Raw genomic sequence first — 21757 nt, 5'->3', positions numbered from 1 at the left:
GTTCAAGTTCTTGGATTGAAGAGTTAGAGCTATTTATTTCCATTTGTACAGGGGAGTTGCGTTTTCGGACTACATATCTGTGAGGAGCTGCATTTCTTGCACATCCAGTTTGTAGAGTCTTTTTTTGAGAGATCTTTCAATTCCTTACTTGATAGGTTGACACAGTCTGCATGGTACCATGTTTTACAATTGCCATTACAAAATATTCCTTTATATCTGACCCCTATTGTACAAACTCCACAAGGATATATAGGCATTTTAAATTCCACAGTCTCTACAGACTGTTTGTGTTTGTGAAATATATTGACACATACACATGTATATGGTCAAATAGTAGTAAGGTTTAAAATGATAAAATTTCAGTTTTTTTTTTCTTGAGAGTTTGGCTGATTTTCCAAAGTTTAAATGTAAAAAATTCCACAGATTGTCAAGGATAATATTAGTGCTCTTGTATAGGGAGATTGTCAGAGTGATGTATTTATATATTAATGAAACTATATAACAATGTCAAATTAGTAAGTAGGGAAACAAGTCGTCAGATTGTTTTTAAGAGAGTCAAGGTTAGAATCAAGGCTGTTGATTGCTGATGGGCTGTGTACACCGCTGTCAGTAGGTCAGGTGTGGAATGTGACGCTGTCAGCACTATCAGCACTGTTTCCAGTTGTCACCATATGAGTTTGAATTTATTCAGTAATTCTAGTAAAGTTTCTTGGTTACATAAATGTAAAATTCATTGAAAATACTTTGTAGTGTGAATAAGCCTTTTTAAATACGATTTCATCAGACTGAAGTTCTTTAAAATGCTTGAGATTTTGATTGCAGGTATGTTCATTGAAGTTACAGCTTATTATTTCTTGTCATGATATTTCTTGAATTGATTAGTTTTTCTTTAAGTTTTATTGTGAAATGGACTTACAGTATTTCCAGGTAAATTGGAAATGCTGCACAGGTGAGTAAATATTTGTTGTTGAAATACACACTTATGAAACACTTTTAACTGGGAGCCACTTCACTTTGACTGTAGTCAGTCAGCCATCTTTTTTCTTTTGTCTGTCAATCCTCACATGTTGTTGCAAATGAAACCTAGCCAACTGCCAGATGTTATGTTAACCCTTTGAACTCTGAATACAAATTTCTGTACTTCCCCAAGCGTGCTAATATCATAAAAAAATAACTTATGATTTGTTTAAAGTTCTATTTGAATTCAGGTTTATAAACTTAATGTAGGACAAAAAATACAAGAATTTTTTTTAGATTTTTATTTCTTTACAAATGTCAAGCATTTTACATGACAATACATACATATCAATATTTATAGATTCGCCAATTTCAAAAGGTTTCCTGAATCGTTTGGCATTGAAACAATAACTGTTTCAACAAAATAAAACTTCTATCAGTCACCTACAACTGTAAACAATGTGCAAACAAACCATTTAACATGCAACACAACACAGAAACAAAGCCTAGATGCCGGTAAGTTGCACTGGCACTCGTCTCATGCGGAAAAACCCATCAAACGCACCATTGTTCAGTTCAAAATGATGGGCAGTAACTACAAAAAACCCGTTTCGGATCGATAACAAAAAGCCAAGAACAATGAATGAAGTGCAGCTGTTGTCTGACATTCAGTCAGTGTTCTAGTGCATTCTATCACCGGTGTTAGAACAACAACTTGTAGAACAACGGTGTATCAACAACTTAACTTACGAATTTTCTGTCATATGCATGGGAAGGGGTAAGTTTATAAGTTACGGTTCAGAAGCCAATAGTCAATTTGGATCGTATAAGCACACAGTCTAATATTTCTTGAAATTTGTAGAAAACCTTCCCTTAACAAAGAAATTGATCATCAGCTGCACTACTTTTGGTGGATATCGAAATACAATTGTTATTAAAAGGGTTAATTTATACAATTTTTATACATTTTTCACTTAAAATAACCATGAGACACGTAAATAAATGTTAAATCAGACCCTATATAGGCCAGATCATATGTTAAATGCCAACCATATACAGGGGTGACTTTCAGTCTGTTTATCTAATTGGTCTGATGGTGTTATAACTATTATTTAACCCATTAGCCACTTAATATTCTTGCGGCTAACCTCCTTGTAAAACTCCAATTAAATATACAAAAAAATACAAGAATTTAGTAGAACTCTCACAAACTATTTCATTTTTATTGCTATTTGGTTGACTGAGCCTTTGTTTGTTAGCTAATGAAACAGGCTATAATAATATACTGTAATTTATAAGCACTAAAGTATATAGAATTTTTTATATTTCGAGAATAATTAAAAAAAACTATTTCTTTTTGTAAATTTTGAAAGTAAGAAATGTTTTTTAGAACAAAACACAATTATAATCTATGATGTTTGGTGCAATTATATAGGAAATTTAATACAGTATTATACCTTCACATTCACATTCTTTTTCTGGGATTAATACATATTTATATGTATATTACACATATTACATATGTAGTTTAATTTTAATATATAAACTTTATTATTTGAGCCCATACTATTGCTGAAAAAAATATTTAATAACGTATGTCGTCATTAGGATTTCGTCTCATGATGGCCGACGCTGGGGTACCAAAACACCGATCAAGCTGATATTTTTATGGAATTAATACATATTTATATGTATAGTACATGTTCTTTAGTTTAATTTTAATATATAAACTTTAATATTTGAGCCCATACTATTGCTTAAACAAATATTTAATTATGAATGTCGTCATCATGGTACTGTCTCTTGATCAGTGTTTTGGTACCCCGTCGGCCGTCACGAGACGGTACCGTGATAAGTGGTCAATGGGTTAAATGTGTCTGATGGTCGGTTTTACATGTATCAAGCTGGAAAAAGTGAAGTTGGAGAATAAATTATTGTTTGCTATTTTTACCCTTTTCAGTACCCACAAATTTCAACCTCCACCAAAACTAGCATGGCTTACGACTTATTTCATTCTTAGGAAACATTCCTCTACCGATCCCAAAAAAAACCAGGTTGTGTGCATATACAGTGAAAATTGGCTCTTGGCTACAGGCTATTATTTTTTAGAGTGTTTACATTAAATTATTTATCAAAACAATTAAAAGACATCAGCATAAAGATTTTTAAAAGTCATTGAAAATTTGCATTAACATTTTTGTAATAAAACAAAATTTAAGATATTTACTATTATTAGTTCTCTTCATGTTCCTACATTTTTTATGAAAATTTTCAAATAACTTACAATTCCAACAACTAAACTATAAAAATATGTGTGCATTTGGCATGTAAAATATTTTCCAAATTTATGTAAAAATATAAAATTACCATTCCGCCTCACACCACATCAAAACATTTTTAATACTAATAAATTCTTGAAATATTTTGGCCTTGTCATGGAGAGTTTTTTCAGTCAACTTGATACGGTGTACAGTAAAAACTTAGATACTTTTAGATGACTTTGTTGTTTATAACCATGATAACAGCCGCCAGTAAGCCTAAGTTCTAAGCAATAAATATTGTTTGTGGAATAATAATATTTTTTATCTCTAGTGAATGCAAATATAAAGCTTATAACAATTATTTGTATATCTCTATTAGAGTAGAAGAGAACAATTATGGTGAAACTGGATGAATTTTTGGCACGGAAAATCTGAAGAAGGTTAATTATAACTAACTTGGACAAAAAAGTGATTATTTTTATACCTCTCTTCAAGTATAGATGACAGACAGGTGGTCAGGCATCTATGGACGGCCGATATAAGGTTATGCCGGCTCAGGTTAACCTTCAGCTGATGATTTTTGTACTGCTCACTCATATTTCCTTTGTTATAAAGTGATTCCAAGTGTCTATTTAATACTGGTACGGTGTTCTCGTAAAAGCTTGCTATTCTGGAACATTATAAACAATTTCAATTAGTAGTTACTTTTAAAATTGTTTAGTAACAACCAATAAATGACTTATACATGAGTCTGGAGTTGTTGAATATTTGTTTCATAAGAATTAATATAAAAAAATTGAAACTTTGCTAGTAGATTAATAATATAATACGTATTAATTTTTTCTTTAACTACTCTTTGGCAATGATTTATAATTTAGTTTAATCTTTCACTCTGGTTTCATTCAAAAAATGTGGTGCAAATATATTAACAAATAAAATTTAAAAATACAATTCGAAAACAGAATTTGTCCACAAAGTTTACAACAAAAAGTAGCATCAAATACAGTGAAATTACAAATAAAGTTAACATGTGTCACTTGAAAGACTACCAAAACAGATAACAGAACTCACTAGCGCTAGATTACGTAAAATAAGGGGTAGTAATTATATCTATAAGAGCCAGATTTACAGGTGGCCATTATGATTTTAGCCCCCATGAGAGCGACATTAAACCTTGTCCACTTTTACAACCTTATTATTAGCCGTACAATTATGGGAGATGATTTAAAGACATCATTAATACGCATCTAAATGCTTTTAATTTAAAAAATATTTTAGTGGTTTATTCACAAAAGATCTCATACATTTTCTTACATCACTGTGGATGAGTATTAATAATATATTTTAAAATAAAACAACTTTCATAACCCTACAACAAAAAATAAGGGCGTAATAGTGCATGAAGTTTAACGTTATTCTTATGGGGAAAATCTCAGTCATTTTTCTACAACAGCTCTTAACTGGATATTGAATAGACTAGTAAAAAATTGTTCCAGTAGGATGTCTGACTTTTTTCTATTGTCTTGCCTGTGCCAGCAAATTTTCCAGTTTTGATTTATATAAATCGTTTGTATTCCTAATTCACATTATTTTTAATTCAAATACTTGATTCAAAATTAATTACATTTTATATTTGAATGCTTCCTTAAAACACATGATTTCAATATAAGCAAAAATATGTTTATTTATATTGTTTAATCAGCGAATGTGGATCCAAAAGCGTTTTACAACAGAAATAATGATAAGTAAAATACATGAACACTTGACAAGTAATAAAACATAATGGTCAAACCTGTGTTCTAACTGTTGTTCATGAAACACAATGCCTGCTTGAGGGCAAACTTCTAAGAACGTGGCCAAAGAACAGCTAATGTCTAACACCAAGTATATCAGTTTCAGCTGAGCAGGTTCTTCATTCATATCAGCTGATATTAAATGGGTTTTCAAATCTTGAAAATACCTAAAAAAAATTATAAATGTATACATTTATTATGACAAGAACCAAGATCTTCCAATCTTATGAATAAAAATGAATCGCAAAATGTGTTGCTAGTGTTAATCTGTAGAATAGCTGGACCAATGCTTATAATTATTTTTTTTATATGTCAAAGTCCGAGGAAGGTTTTGACGAAGACAAAAATAAAAGACGTTTCCTGGAATATTTAGAATTCAGAAAAATAGTATTTACAAAACTTAATCTAAAATTAATTGACATTAAATAGCGGTTGATACTTTCAGCTGTAGTTCACAATAGAGGTAGAAACATTTGTTAACATTAAAATTTTTAAAATACAATACTTAATCAGTGGTGTAATGCGGATTACAAAGACGAACATACATACATCTTTACTACATACATATATTTTTTGTACACATACATATATTTTTTGTACACATACATATATTTTTTTGTACACATACATATATTTTTTGTACACATACATATATTTTTTGTACATATTGAACTAGTGGCGGAATTAAATCTTTCAATTAATTGGAAATACTATTTAAACCCTGCATAATATTTAATATGGCTCTGCATATTAAATGCAGTGGAGACTTGCACTGCAGTAGAGATATACACCAACAAAACCCATCTTTAAGAACAAAGCTATGATGTTTGAATGTATGGTACTCAAAACTAATTGGCTCTTCTGACATTTTTACTGTGGCTTAAGGAATAAACGGGGGGTTGTACACTTTTCCTCTTACACTGGAAGGAAAACAAAAGTGACGTAGATGCTTTTTGAGCAAAGTAGTCTTTTTAAGCTTAAGTATATGTATATAGTTTTTTAACCAGGGTAAAAAAGCAAAACCAATAATAGCACCAGAAATATCCAAGACCGGAAGCAGATTACACGTGCTGGTAGTAGACGCTTTTTGACAGTCTTGAAAACTACACAAGAAAAAAACCCATATACACATATATTTTCTTGATCAGAGGGAACAGTAAACAAATTAGACAGCGAGTGAACTGAAACAGCCAGAACTGACTCTTTTTTTATTATAATAAACGTTTTAATACTTAAATATATACTGTCTACATCAGCACAAAAAGGCAATCTATAACTATGGCACTTAAAATATCTTGGCCAGGAAGTAAATTAAAAGAGCTGAAATGAGACGCTTTTTGATCGAATTAGGTTTTTATTTATATATATTTTTTTTTATCAGGGCACAAGACAAACTCAACTATGGCACTGGAAATACCTTAGACAGAAGGTGAATTTAAACAGACAGTTGATGCTTTTTGGGCGAATTATGTTTCTGAGACTTATATATATATGTCTACTTCTGTTTGAAAAATATCATAGAGCTGTTGGCGAATAACATACCGTTTTTTCCATCGGTCGAGCCAACCGTCACTAACTGTTAATTCATCATTCAATTACCAGTTTAAATTTTCAGAAGCCATGAAGAAAGAGATTAATTTTTAAATATTACATCAATATTAACTTAAAACATTTTACAGTATCAATTAGGATATTCAGTATGGATAAGGGTGAGGGATTAGGGCTGATTCCTGCTGAGATCTCATGGTAGAGTCACCGTCAGGAATGATAGTGATCACTATCTAAGTTATGCAAATTTGGAATAAGGGAAGGTTATCCCTGCTTCAGCATCTACCAGCCAAAACAAACATAGAAGAGTTCTCCATCATGGGTAGTCTTATAGAAACCTTTAAAACTAAGAAAGCCCTATCTATACCAACTGCCAATTACCACCCATAACATTTAACTAGACCTCATATCTCAATATTTGCTGTCGGTCATCCACTGGAATGCTTCTATTAAGTACATATTTAATAAAGCATTTTGTTACCAATTAGTAAAACACTCCAATCATTCTTAAAATCAATTAATTTTTACTTTTTTATTTAATTATTGGATCAGAGACATCAGACAAATCTTCAGTTACCACTGTTTAACATGTTATTTTGTTTATTAAAGTACTGCCAAAATCATGCCAATCAAATTTTCCTGTGGTTCCTGTATCAATGACATCTTTCTAGAAAACAGTATTGGTGGAAAAAATAATGAACACAATCTTTACATTGGACTTTGATATTCTCGTTTTTCTTGGGATGCAATGAGTTGGAGTTGTGATCACTCCAAACTATAATCCTTGGTCTTGGGATTATATTGAACACTCTTGTCCATTACCTAAAACGTCCAACTGATCTAATTAACATCTCATTGCAAATATAAATCGATAATTATTTTTGTTCATCACTCAACACTTTTTTTACAATTGTTAATAAATCTTCTGGAATAAATTGGTGAACCATTCTTTTGCACATGTTGTGATCTTTGTTTATTTTATCACAATTTATACCGAAATTGCTTGTTGAAGTGCATCCAGATTGCTCCACAATGTTAACAGTGCGTTACTTTTAACAAAGAAATCCCAACACAAATCCTAGCTAAAGTGCAGTACAGCAAACAGACTCATCCATTACTTTATGGACAAACCCTGTATTGCAATTATAAATTATTATAAGTCAGTTTGGCTATATATTAGATATTAATTAATCGAAAGTAAAAGAACAAGATTAAAACATAAAAAATTCTTACCTCACATATAAAAGGAACAGATTTTTCTAAGTCATTCATGTACTTTGGTTGAGCTTCAAAAACTCTATCAATAAGTTCTGTAACATCCTTGAAGTTATCGCTGGCATAGATTACGCTTACTTCCATCAATTGTGGCAAAGAAATAATAAAATTGTTATATAGTATACTACCCAGTGTGGTTTTCTTCATCCATGCCATCTACAACAGGATATAATGAACCATTATTAACAAGCAAACGAGTATTGTACAATAAAGCTATGTTTAAACTTACTGCAATATACAGTGTAACTTACAAAATTCAACATATCTTATATTACTTAAAAACAGACTAAATACATGAAAATCCTAGACATAAAGATTCAAACAGAAATACAGTGTTAAGAAAAACTTTTCAACAAAATGACGAGTTTTTTTGTAAAAGAAAAATAAATCCATTTAATATTAAAACTAGATCTGAAAAGCATTTGTAATTGCAACCTTCAAAATTGTAATCATTAGACTATCTGAATCAATCTTATATTCCAAATTTTGATAAGCAGGAGCAGATTTGTTTTTGACCAGCAACATAAAATGGAAATAGTTAGGGAAAGTAGTATCAAAATAGGTAATAAGGTTGCTGATCCCATTCTAATTATTTATTCCTTTCCATCTTATAAAATTATGAATATTCTGTAGGCTTTGCTTTAGTGTCATGGCTGTATGGAGATACCCAGGGTCACTTTAAAGTAATGAGGCTTGCTACAACTTGAAAACCTGATTTTTCATTTTGGAAAAATCGTGTTATTAAATTTTCACAGTACAGTGAAAGCCTGGTATAATTGTCAGCTTTGGATGGTCTACAGCCACAGTGAGAAATAGCAACAATATTCACTTGTTTGAAATCAGTAACCGAACATAACAGTTACTTATTAAAGAGAGAAAGATAAAAAAAAAAAAATAAAACATGACAAATTGAAAGTATTAAAACTATAAAGTACACAAGTACAAATGTTGACAAAAAGATAACACACTATATTTACATTCCTGACGCATTGTGTTATTTAATTGGCTTGACAAAATATGTGACGTAATGTGATAATAGTATATTATTAAATTATTTCCATTAATTGTATATTATAGGTCACTTCACACTGTGTCATGAGTTTATATATCATACTATAAAAAACAAATAAGCAAAAAAGTGTTAAATTTTTATACAAATTCCTATAGGTCCAGTTTAATCTGATTATGCATATCTATTATGAAGTGGCTATACAAATTCCCCCATATCCTGATACGACACGGCTTACCCAGTAGCTATATAAATTCTTACAGGTCCAGTGTAACTTGATTAGGCATTTTTCCAGTGGATATACAAATTCATACAAGTTCTATTCTTAAATCTTAGATAACAGCCTTTTGAACACCCTATAATCATTATACCACTATAGAAATTGGAATAACATGGTGACCACCCTATACCTTCCAATTCTCTATTCTACTTTTAAACCACATATAAACTGTAATACTGTATTTAAACTTTAAATGAAGAGAAACGGTGACAATTTTCCGGTACCAACTGTATTCGCAAGAAGCTGTGACGGCCCAACAAATTTGGCAAATGCAAGAAATATGGTGACGACTCATCACTACCATTTACTTCCTTGTTTATACAAAAGTCTGTCTTTCAATGTATTGACATATCACTGTGTACAACTGATTATTTTCCTTTCCGTGATATCTGTACAATACATATATATACCATTCGAAAAAATAAAAATAAAAAAACAATTACAAACACAGCGCTACCATAGGATAGACTGCAGTCTAACATTGCGGATCTGAGGTCTGCGGTACACAAAATTTTGGTACAAGATGATTTTGCCGGTATAAAAGGGCGGTTCAATACAACCAAAAAAGCATTAATGTGAACTCGACTTTTAACTTTTTTTTAACTACAAGTATTTCAAAGAAATTCAGGAAAACAGATATATTTTTAAAATTATAAGTAATATCTCTACATTCTACTTTTTAAATAATAGAAATGGTATATTATAAAATGGGATACTAGAAAACATTGCATTTATATAAAAGTGCATGGGTATATTAATATTAACCATTATGATTTTTTGTATCACTGAACGATGGAAAATATCCGGAAAAATCCTGTTTTCTTCACAATCCTTTGATTGTCAAAAACAAACCTCAAACAAACAACTAAAAGGGTTGATGCCTAATGATCACCAACATGGTGGTAGTGGGTGAAAAAATAGCTGTCTTAACATTTAAATGTTTAGTGTTGAAAATTATACTGAACAAAGGTGATTTTCAAACTTAACAGATGGTAAAATATACATGACAACAGACTCTTTATACATAATGCGAGGAAAGAGTATTTTGAACTATATATTTTGCAGTATTATTCTTAACTCTTCACACACCCCTAATAAATTCATTAACTTTCCTGTAATGATAAGACAAGTAAACAAAATTTGTTTCTTTAAGTTCAAAGCTAATTTTTATTACAACTAAATTATACAAAGTAAAAGTAAATAAAATATAAAACAGGTCATTTTACTTAAAATTAGCGTATTTATAATAAAAATTAAAAAAATAAAATATTTACAGAACTGTTTATTTCAAATAAATTTCAATTTTCCTACTAAACAAGATAAATATTTCAAACTTATCACAACACTACCACACGATGAAGAATAACAACGAGATACTAGAGTAGACACATGCACGAGCGCGCACTTGTGACAGCTGTAATAGCAGTAATACACGCCACGGACATGTTTGGTTATAACTCTGTAGGAGACGCAGAACTGACGAGCAGGCAGTCGGAGTTAGACAAAGCGCGCTCCAGACACCCTGCTGCTGAGTGAACGTTGTTTATAGATACTTCCTTGGCAACCGCGATAAGCACAGAGCGTGCACAGGCATTTTGGAGGATTTTTGTAAACTAGATGCTCTCCAAGAGGCATAATCTATAATATCGGATATAACTGTATTTGGAGTTTTGGTCAAAGTCTCCCATTATACTATAACCGTCTACGCCATGGGAAGGGTTAAAAGTTATAGAGAAACAGATAGAGTGAATTAGAAGATATTTTTAAAGTGAAGAAACTAAAATATACAATAATTTTATTAGATATTTACTCTCTGCTCATTTATTTTTCAATAAATGCTCTTAATTAAATCAATTACTTCTATTGATTACTTCACCTCGGATTCCTTGGTTTTTGTCAAGCGCATTAATACTAGAAACATCAGCTCTTGAACTTTTTTTAGAGCTTTTAATATATCTCTATCTTGTGGGATTTGGTCCCTGAGATAAAAAGGAGGAGCATTTTGTAAAAATGAACTTAATCCATCCAAAGAGTGGCTGTTGTAGATTGCTTCTGACCAAAATCTGTAAAAAAACATACTTTTAAATACAAAACTAAATATACAAATTGAAAAATATCACACCACACCTGAAGAGAGATTTACCATGAACTGACCAAACTGTGCTTTCATAAAAACAAAAACCACTTAGACTGCATAATTTTGATAAGAGAGGCTCAGAAGACTCATCAGGAGTTGCAGCAATTGCCATATCTAGTTCTCCTGTCTACTACTATCTTTCTTAGTAAAAGAATAATTCAGTTGGATACAACTTTAATACATTAGATGGTGATTCTCCAACACCTAATCAACACTGCTGTTGTCTCTTGGTTTCATTTCATGAGTCACTTGAATCTTCTAGCCATGCAAATGCAGATCCCTGGAATGTTACTGTAATCTAAATCAAATTAATAAGTCCAATCATGTCAGTAAAGATTCTACTTTGAAAATCTTATGTTTCGTAATAAAAACTAATACTCAATTTCAAATTTCAGGTACGTATATATTTCACAAGAATCACTCTATTTGATTTGTTATAAATTGCATACTGGTTTTCATCACTTTAAACCAGGATGGTCAAAGTCGTCTTATTTAAAAAATAACACAACATAAAACTTACTTTAGGTTAAACAAATTAACCTATTTATATGATATGATGAAACAAACAATAAGTTAAAAACCCATTAACTTTCATGAAATTACTTTAATAGGGGATTGTTTGTAAAACCAATCAATTATAAAGTCTTTTGTAACAGTTAATGATTACAAAAATGTTTAAATATAAACAGAGAAATTTAGTATGGTTAACTGACTCTGTACTTCAAACCTAATCTACTAGATATAGTTGAAGACTCGGGGTAGATTAACAGCATCCATTTTAATGAATTTTTACTTTAATCATTATTATGATGTAAAAAAGCAATAATATGTCACTATATATATATTTTATAATTATCAAAATCCAAGTGTTTCTTAAAAATTATGATTTAATAGGTTAATTCCAATATTGTAGAAGCTCAATTTAATGAATATTTTACAAAAGTATATTCACAAGCATATTAGCTTGTTATAAATAGATATAGTTAGTTGATTGTTATCACAATAAATGATGTTTAAGATTCTGATATGGATGACACATGTCACTAAATAGGAATTAATTTTAAAAGCTTGCTCAAATAGTACTGAGATTAGAGATGTATCCGACATTCTATAGTTACAACATTCTATGATTACCACATTGTACCTTCGTTTGTTTCTTTTCTTTTGTATATATATATATATTGTGTATATATATATATATATACTGTGTATTATATATATATATATATATATATATATATATATATATATATAAAGTCAGATGCATTATAATATTATTAATTTTATATAAATCATTGTTCTATATAAAAAAGATTTTTTTCTAAAACTATTCTAAAATATATATTTTAAATATGATTCAATCAAAAAGATAAGTTAACAGTTAGCAGTAAAAGTTTGACGTTCATCAATGGTACATTTTATTAAAAGCCAGTGCTATATTCTTTGAGGCCAAAGAAGTACCAAAGCAAGTTATACTTTATCTTCCTATGCAGAAAAATAATGTTTTCTTTTGTGTGCATCAATTTCTGTACCGCATTACAAAATGTATTTAATTGAGCTAGCAATCGAGTAAATATCCATGAGCCTGATACTTAGAGTACATACATTTTTAAATTATCTGGTAGTAAAAGAGTTGAGATGTTGCCCTTCAAGTAGAATTTTGGAAAACCTAGACTATTGAGAGTACAAATAGATGCTCTTGTTTTCATAAGAAAATTTTATTCAATAATGTACTAAATATTATTGATAGTTTTACTGTATTAATGTTTCTTTTCAGAACATTATTGAACTTATCCTGTCTATAGTATTTTAGCTACTATACACTTAGTACTGTGCTGCATAGTTGTACTTGTGTTATAGAATCTCTGCAGTGTCATAAAATAGATTAATAAAATATCTTTTATTTGTTATTGGAAAATGTTCTGTTAAATTAGGTCTAAGAACTAAACTTAATTAACATAAATCCACATTAGACTTTAATTCTTTTTATTTCTATAAAAAAAGAATTCTACCTTTTCTTAATGGACGATTATAATATAAAATAGTCATACTTCATTGATAAAAATTTGATTTTTTTTATAATTTTGTCAAGATTATTTACCCTTAAATTAGAACAATATTCCTGTGACCTTATGCAATTTAAATTGGCATATATAATTACAGGTACAAGCATTACGCTCGTAATGGTAGGACACAACAGTACATGACAAATAATTGCAAGTCTGAATGTTTGGCTCTATTATTTAATACTAATATAAAGAGATCTCAAATAATAATTTATACACTACTATTCTTGCACGAAACTAATCTTCTGTATTAATGCCAAGTTTAAACAAAATATATCAGGTCTAAGTGCATTAAACAACAGCTTATTTGCCTTTGCCACAACCCAGGCTTGCAATGGTACGTTTTGTACTATAGTAACTACAACTTTACATTCACCATTTTAGTTATATGTTGAATTGAATTTAAATTATAAAATTTGGAAAACTATTGCGTAATATCTGCCCATCTTTAGTTGTTGCTAGCTCAGACAAACAGAAAAACTGCTTTTTAATATAACCAACTGCATTAAAAGTCATGGTGACTATGAGTTTTACAACAATAAAAGAAACCAAGGCTACCTGTGGTATTTTAACTGCAGAAGAGTGATCATGTCATCACAGAGTAGACTCATCCGCTCCAGCCAATCCTCTTTCGACCCTAAAGTGTACTCTCCATCACTATTTTTGCACGGAGGAGGCTTGTACAACGTGTACACAAAGTCCTTATTACACCACCTTTCATCCTGAAAAATTAAATTAAGAATCGTAAAATCAATGAATCAATGACTCTTAATAATATATTTTTCTATCAACATTTATTCTATCTAAATTTCAATAAGATGTTTAACAAGTTCACTTGGTAGATACCTTCCACACTGTGAGACAAAAAAAGTGGGAAAAACTTATTTTCACTGTATCTACCAAAACTGTCAACAATCCATTGGTAGAAGTGAATGTTTTAAATTTTTATCATTGTATGAGATATGCATTGCAAACCATTAGGGTTGAATTATCTGATACAACTGGTTTTTATCAGTAGACAGATAACAAAGTAGTCATACTTGTTATCATCATTCTTACTCAAGGAACCCTTGAACTATTATGTAGACAATTTATTGCAAACATTTGGTATAACTCTAATGTTTGTACTGGTTAGTTAATAACCTCCACTGGATACAATGACTACCTGGATCAAGGCTGTGATCACCTGCTGATCGATGTTTTCCCACTCCTGTAGGACTTGCTAAAGCCGCGCCAGGGTCCCTTCATAGCTTCCTATCAGTCTGAACTGAATCACTGCTCCGTTGATGTTTGATCTGCTCATAATAAATATAATAACATTATATTTATTATTATTATTATTTTATTATTTTTATTATCCTGTGACATTTTCCACTTCACATACTGTTAGTTTATTTTCAATCAAAGCAATTGCTCTAACACACTAAACCGCTGAGAGAGGCATTTGTGTGGAGATTAGTAACTGAACTGACCAGTACAAACATTAGAGTTAGCCAAAAAGTCTTCAATAGCCTGTATAAGAGTTAATAATTATTCTAAAGTAAGAATAATTATTACAAGTATGGCAACTTTGTTATCACTGTCTACTGACAAAATCTGATATATCAGATAATTCAACCCAAATGTTTTGCATGATGTAGGTGCATCTCATATAATGATAAGAATTTAAAACATTCACTTTTACCATTGGATTGTGGAAGGGTTTAAGTAGATGCAGTGGAAAAAGGTTTATCCCACTTTATTTGCTCCACTATGAAATTGAGAGTGACCGTGAGATTGACATTTAATTGTACTGTAGTGAATGTTTTAAAAACATACACAAAAATTAGACTGGTATCTGCATTACTTAACACAGACTGTGACATATAGTACCTTACAATCACTATGATGGTTGTTGGTCAAATTGAACTTTTACTTTGCCGTCATGATTTTGTTAACAAGCCTCAAAAAGTTAAATATAAATTGAGGTCGTATAGGAAAGATTCAGCACATTTACAATGGCGTGATCAACAGTGGAATCACACCACTTATTATAAACGTGCAACGTCACCCATAGGTGAGTCATGGATCAATGATTTTTTTTAATACCTCCTAAATATTATCCAGCTAGACTTTAACTTTGGAAATGTGCTTACAACCACTACTAATCACTTCAAAACATCTGGGCCTACAATAACAGAAATACTGACTGAAAATCATAGTCAATCAAACAAAAATGTAGGCTTTCAAAACAAAACCACACAGTTTAGCACTGTTCTTGCTTTTATAGTTCTAAATTTATCTTCTAAGAATTTATATCAAGATAAACTCCTTTTTTAGAAGTCTCAGCATAAACAGCCAGAATATCTTTAAAAACACATGCATCATTTCTTATACTTAGCCCTTTTGAAACCCTCCTCCCATCTCCTCCCATTGGAGGGGATACCCCCAAACCTAGAATGGATTATAATCAATTCTTTTCTGATAAGAAATTACTCCATCAACTTCATAAAAATTACAATATTCATGTCAATTTCATGTCTTTTCATACAATGAAAATTGACTATTGTCTCCTTGACCACGGTATTACTTACATTAACCAAAGCTAAGGTTCAATAAAAGAGCAGCTGTGTTATCATTTTTAAACTCTCAATCATTTTTATTGATCAATACCTAGCTTCTTCTTCCTCTACTAATTCCAGGATTTACATAGTTTCATTTATTTCCAGTTTTCTTTTAACGACAAATCTTTTTATTCAGAATTACGTAGTTAATTTAAATTATGAGTATTCAATAATAAATTAGTACATGCCTTCATTACCTTGTAGATAAAGTTTTATACAACATGTCATTGTATATCAAAGAGGTACAAAAATTAAACATTGAAGAATCCGGATTCCCAAGATACTTCTTCGTCATGTATCTGATAGTGCATATATGTATATATACATGTTACAATCTTAAAAATAAAAAACTGATCAAACCGCATTGAAATATATGGTGAGATTCTCACTTATAATAAGGAAGTAGAAATAATATGGCAGTAACTTCGTAATTTGCTTTTTTCAACCAAAAAACATTAGATCTATTTTTTAACGAACGGCCGTTCTACTCAGAGAATGAGTTTATGGACTTGCTCCAGTGAATTGCTGAAATTTATTATAATTTTATTTATTGACCATTTGACATGTAACTGTTCTCAAAGAATATGTTAATACAGAAATTGTCTAATTAACTCATTGCAAAACAATATAAAATCTATGTAAGACAATAAAAACATTGTAAAAGAAAACTTTGGGATTATTTGACTAACCTTCCTTTGTATTCCTTCTCTGAATATTTTGAAATCCAAAGAGACTAATTATCTTTTCAGTTTATATATTTATATTTTGTAAGAGTGTTAATGGATTAAATATGATTACCATTTTAAAATATCGTTTAGTGTAGTTTTATTATTACTTATGTGTGGGTTATTGTGTATTTATATGTATGTCTGTGTTTGCATGTACAGTATATGTATATTGTTAGGAATAGTATTAAATATTGCATGTCCAATCGTGATGCTATTCATCTGTACATCATGTGTAAAAATGAATAAAGATGATTTTGATTTAGTGTTATAAAGTAAAGGGGATGAACCTTCAAATACCTCAATTTGATTGAACATAATATACTCAATGTTTATAAAAGTACTAAATTAATTCTTACCAAAGCTGGTATTAATTCTTCATATGAGCTGTCACTTGTTCTATATTTTAACTTCAGTTCTTCAACAGGTTTATTCTCAGGATTCTGAAACTGAGTCAACATAAGCATTTATTCATATTTTTCGTGTCTGTAAACTAAAAAAAAACAAGTCATTAATGTTATCTATCAAAACCTATAATATCAATATATTGAAATGAAATGAAAATCTTCTTTTTATGAAGTTGGGCATATTTTCTCTTTCACTTAAATTTAATACATTATACACAATATTTACAACTTCAAAATAATTTATAACAAATTGGTATCAAGTATTAAAATACTAAATACAAAATAACAATTAAAAAACCAACTAAAAGACTAGTAACATATAGCTAAAATTAGACGAAGTATGTATAACATTCCACATCTGAATTATTTTATGGTTCATCGATTAGATTAGTAATATCTTGTCCTTTTACAATTAGACTAATATTTTTGTAGACGAAAATGATTTTGTTTCTCGATTAATTATATTCCTAGATGTTTTTGTAATTTGTTTAGAAGATTATATTTTATTTACTAGCAGTTCTTTTATTGCATCTAGAACTAGTTTCTTATGGAGTTTAAGAAGTTATATATTCTTTCAATCTGATGTCTGTTTTTATTGACTTGGTCCTGCCAAACAGTTTCCTTGACCGGACATCACTTACTTGCCCTATCGTCATCAGTCACCCAGAAATACAGATTTGAATTTTAATTTGTTGTTTTTAACGGAAATCCTAATTCTTAGTTGAATACCAACTTATCAAGAAATTTTGAGAAATTTACATCAATTGATTCACCACAAATTACATCAAAACAGTCTTCCTTTTGTAAACGGTCATGAAACATTCTATGACCTTGCTCAGAAAAATGCTATATTTAGTTGTTTTGGTATTTTCATTTTTTAGTTATAAATTATAGACATATATTTTTAAAAATCTGAGAAAAATTATGATAGCCAGGCACCATTGTAGATATTGGACTAGAGTGTGTTCAACTCCAAACTTGTCTGGTATTGTTATGAAGTTGTTTCTTACATTAACAGAATCAACAATCTGACTGTTTGTTGGGTTTCGGTCATGAGGGGGTCTTTGGGAATGAACAATGTGATGTCTTGACCAATTTGGGCTCGGCATCCAACATACTGAGGCCTCAACCACTCTGTTTCTAGGTGACAATCCTTTAGGGCTGTCTTAAAGTAGATTCACAGCAAATATGAGAGGAGTGGAGACTGTATCCAGATCTGAGAATAAGTATGAAGCATGTTCAGAAAGTATCACTTCATGTGCAGGAACAAGTGGTAGTCAGACGATGTCAAGTCCAGGCTGTAGAGCAGGTGATCAACTGCTCCCAACGAAATTGTCAAACCAATGTTTGAGTATCACCAGCGGTATGGGGCCAAGCATTGTCATGGAGCAACACAGTTCCGTTACTGAGCATTCTTCTCCGTTTGTTTTGAATTGACTGCCTTAGTTTTCTTAAGGTTTCGCAATACCTTGCTGCATTAATGGTTTCACCTCTTGGGAGAAAATCAATCAGTAAAACACCTTTCCGATCCCAAAAGACAGTGCACAGGATTTTTTTGTGCAGACATTGACATCTTGAATTTTTGTTTCTTCGGGATTGCGTGTGTCGCCACTCCATTGACTACTGTTTGGATTTCGGTGTGACATGATCGACCCAATTTTCATCACCTGTCACAATTTTGTTTAAAAGATCCTCACCATCATCACTCTACCATGTGAGAAAAGTGAAAGCACTTCTTAGTTTTGCGTTGTCAGTGAGCATATTTGTAACCCATCGGAAACACAGTTTGCGATAACCTAAGCGGTTCGTAACAATTTCATACAAAAGAGTGTGTGAAATTTGTTGGAAATTGTCAGATAGCGTTGCCATCTGTTCTCTTGGATTTTCCAACAACTGCCCTTACCAGATCATCGGTGACGAGAAAAGGCTGACCACTCCAATTCTCATCATGCACATTTGTTCAACCGCCATTGAGCATACTAACCCACTTCTTCTCAGGTTGTGTTTGTTGTTATGGGACAAAGGCACCTGAGGAAGCGTCTTCAGTCTGTATTTTTTAGGAGGATCCATTCTATAAATGATGGGCAGGAGGAAACAGCTGAAAACCTGCTCTTTCATTGTCCAGCAAGGGAACGCTATGCAATCCTTGGTAGTCTGGACAAGGGTGGTGAATTTCCTCAGGAAGATCTGATCAGTTGTTTACGCCGTTTTTAGAAATGCTGAAACTGTAAACTGGCTGGCCTCATGGTAAACTTCCGGGGTGAGCAAAAGGCCCTTGAGGTTTAGTGCATCCAAGGGGAAAAAATGGCAATAATAGACTAGAATTGTGTTAATTTTAAACTAAATTTATTTACATATAAATATTACCATTTAATTTAGACATACCTGATTATTACTCATGGTTGCAGTAAATTGTTCTTTGACAGTCATGCTAATAAATGAGCTTTCATTAAGCCATGCTCCAAGCAATCTTATCTGAAATTAAGGACATAATACATTAATGAATAAAAATTAAGTTATTATTAGTGAAACAGCTACTTACTTTAACTTACAGTTAATTGCTCTCACTGGTATTATATGTATAATACCTGACACAAACGTAGATTTTTGGAATGACAGATTAAAGATTTTTGAAAAGAAACCTAAATATTCTTACCTAAACATTTTTGAAGTGATGCTCATCTAAATTAAATTACTAGCAAAACCAATAATAAATGAAAATGATGCCCTGCTCATGTGCATCTTGACACTTCAATGTCGCTGTGACCAAATAGGTGCAACCAGTACCGCATTTCCCTATAGGCCCACTAGGCCCAGGCCTAGGGCGCAATATTTTAGGGGGCGCATAAATTTTAAAGTACACAAAAGAAAAAAGTTGCGGCGGCGGGTGGTGTTGGCGCTCGGCGAGGCGGGTGGCCACAGTCAACTAGGTCCGGGGTTTAAATTGCCAACAACAATGAAAATAACGAGCCTGTTGACCCCAAAGAAATGTTCCGAGTCAATGTGTTTTTCGTAATTGTAGATAGATTATCTACAGAACTCGACAAAAGGGCAAACGCTTACACGGGCGTCGAGCACAAGTTTGGATTTTTGTTGAAGTTGGAGACATTGGAAGACAACGTTATCAAATCAAAATGCAAAGAGCTAGTTGAACTCTACAAAGATGATTTGGAAGAATGCTTCTTAGATGAGTGTGTCCAATTTAAGTTCTATTTAAAAAAGTGAAAACTCAGAGAGGGAAAGGGAAAACGAAAATAAGACGAAACAGAAACCATCCTTCAAGACTCTTCTCCAATTAATTTATGGCAAGAGCTTGCAGCACATATTTCCAAACATGGAAATTGTTTTAAGAACAGTTTTAAGTACAGCTGTCACCAACTGCAGCGGTGAACGCTCGTTTTCTGTCTTAAAACGAGTGAAAAACCATTTACGAAACTCTCTAAGCCAGTGCAAATTAAATGCACTTTCTGTTATGGCGATAGAATCCGACCTCACTGAAAGCCTGGACGTAGAAGAATTAACACGTACTTTTGTTGAGTCAAAGCAAAGAAGAAAATTGTAATGACTTAATGATTTTGAGCCTTTGGTTAATTGGCCTTCTTTTGGGCATTTGGATGTTTGCCCAAAACACCAAACTTTCTTCTCTTGTACAAAGTATTTATATCGAAGCTGCAAAATTAATTTTTTCATCAAATATAATATGTTTCGAATTATCTTATGTGTACTCATGTTATTATTTCTAGCTGTATTTTACGTTTTTATCATTTTTTGATTGAAATCAAATAAAAGACTTTAAAAACTCATATGTTTTAACTTATTTTTACACCATACAAATGACCACTGTTATTATAACAATAGCTAGAATATTATGTTGCAACTGGTTCATTGTTTTTATTTATTCAAAACACTCCTATATTTACTATTGTAATTATCTTTCATCAAAATTACGTAATTAAGAAAATTACTGGATTTCTACGTCAGTGTAATCAGAGTTCCCTAGGGGGGGGGGGGGGGGGGCGCTCTTTGGTCTGTAGGCCTAGGGGCGCCGAATTTGTAAATGTGGCCCTGGGTGCAACATTAAGTATCAACGTTCACCGTGCAGTCTAATGGAATATTCTCATATTACTACCTTTACAGGGAACGTCATGTCTAGTGTCGTGTGGGTTGCGTCAACTGTCCTAGAGACTCAGATGAAGGCACTTAAATTGATTTTACTGAACCCTATCTGCCTTTTTCTACTTCCTTAGCTAATTTTCATATGTGTTTTATTTATCTGTCATGTTTGTATTGCAATAAAATGTTTATAAAAATGTAGGTATGAAAATATAGGTATACTCCAAGTTCAAACCACCTGTTATTTCTTTAATATCAAAGTTATTATGTTTATCAATGGTAAATATACGGTATATATAAAATTTCTTTATTCAATATCGGTTTGATTGTTTTTGTAGCCCGATATAGAACTGTTGCCAGAAAGTAAGTGAGCACTCTGATATATTGGACTATGGCCATTTACATCAAGCTATAACTTTCAACTTATGCAAGAAGGAGCCGTAATTAAATATCGTTTTAATATATTAGACCATCCAGCTTTTTTCATATGAGCTCTGGGCCTTCAATGGCAGGTTTTACAATGAATAATTTAACATTCAAAATTACAGTTTAGTAGTAAAGTGACAAAACCGGTACCCTTTTT

General features: G+C 31.4%; 1 protein-coding gene across 1 annotated transcript in view; it reads right to left on the bottom strand.

The window, feature by feature from the left end:
• Nucleotides 1-21757, bottom strand: part of LOC124363573 (activating signal cointegrator 1 complex subunit 2) — a 29039-nt gene that overhangs the window by 5082 nt on the left and 2200 nt on the right. The window contains exons 2-9 of the mRNA XM_046818828.1: nt 19447-19536; nt 17014-17103; nt 13885-14048; nt 11000-11186; nt 7793-7990; nt 7329-7381; nt 5011-5178; nt 3703-3888 (exon numbers count right to left, since the gene is read on the bottom strand). Of these exons, the coding sequence (XP_046674784.1) occupies nt 3703-3888; nt 5011-5178; nt 7329-7381; nt 7793-7990; nt 11000-11186; nt 13885-14048; nt 17014-17103; nt 19447-19491 (1091 nt within the window). The 5' untranslated portion in view covers nt 19492-19536. The remainder of the gene's footprint in view (nt 1-3702; nt 3889-5010; nt 5179-7328; nt 7382-7792; nt 7991-10999; nt 11187-13884; nt 14049-17013; nt 17104-19446; nt 19537-21757) is intronic.

Source organism: Homalodisca vitripennis, chromosome 5 (genome assembly GCF_021130785.1).
Source record: "Homalodisca vitripennis isolate AUS2020 chromosome 5, UT_GWSS_2.1, whole genome shotgun sequence".
In the NCBI taxonomy this organism is placed as follows: domain Eukaryota; kingdom Metazoa; phylum Arthropoda; class Insecta; order Hemiptera; family Cicadellidae; genus Homalodisca; species Homalodisca vitripennis.
Note: the sequence above shows the minus strand (reverse complement) of the source record. Positions and strands in the feature narration are given on the sequence as shown.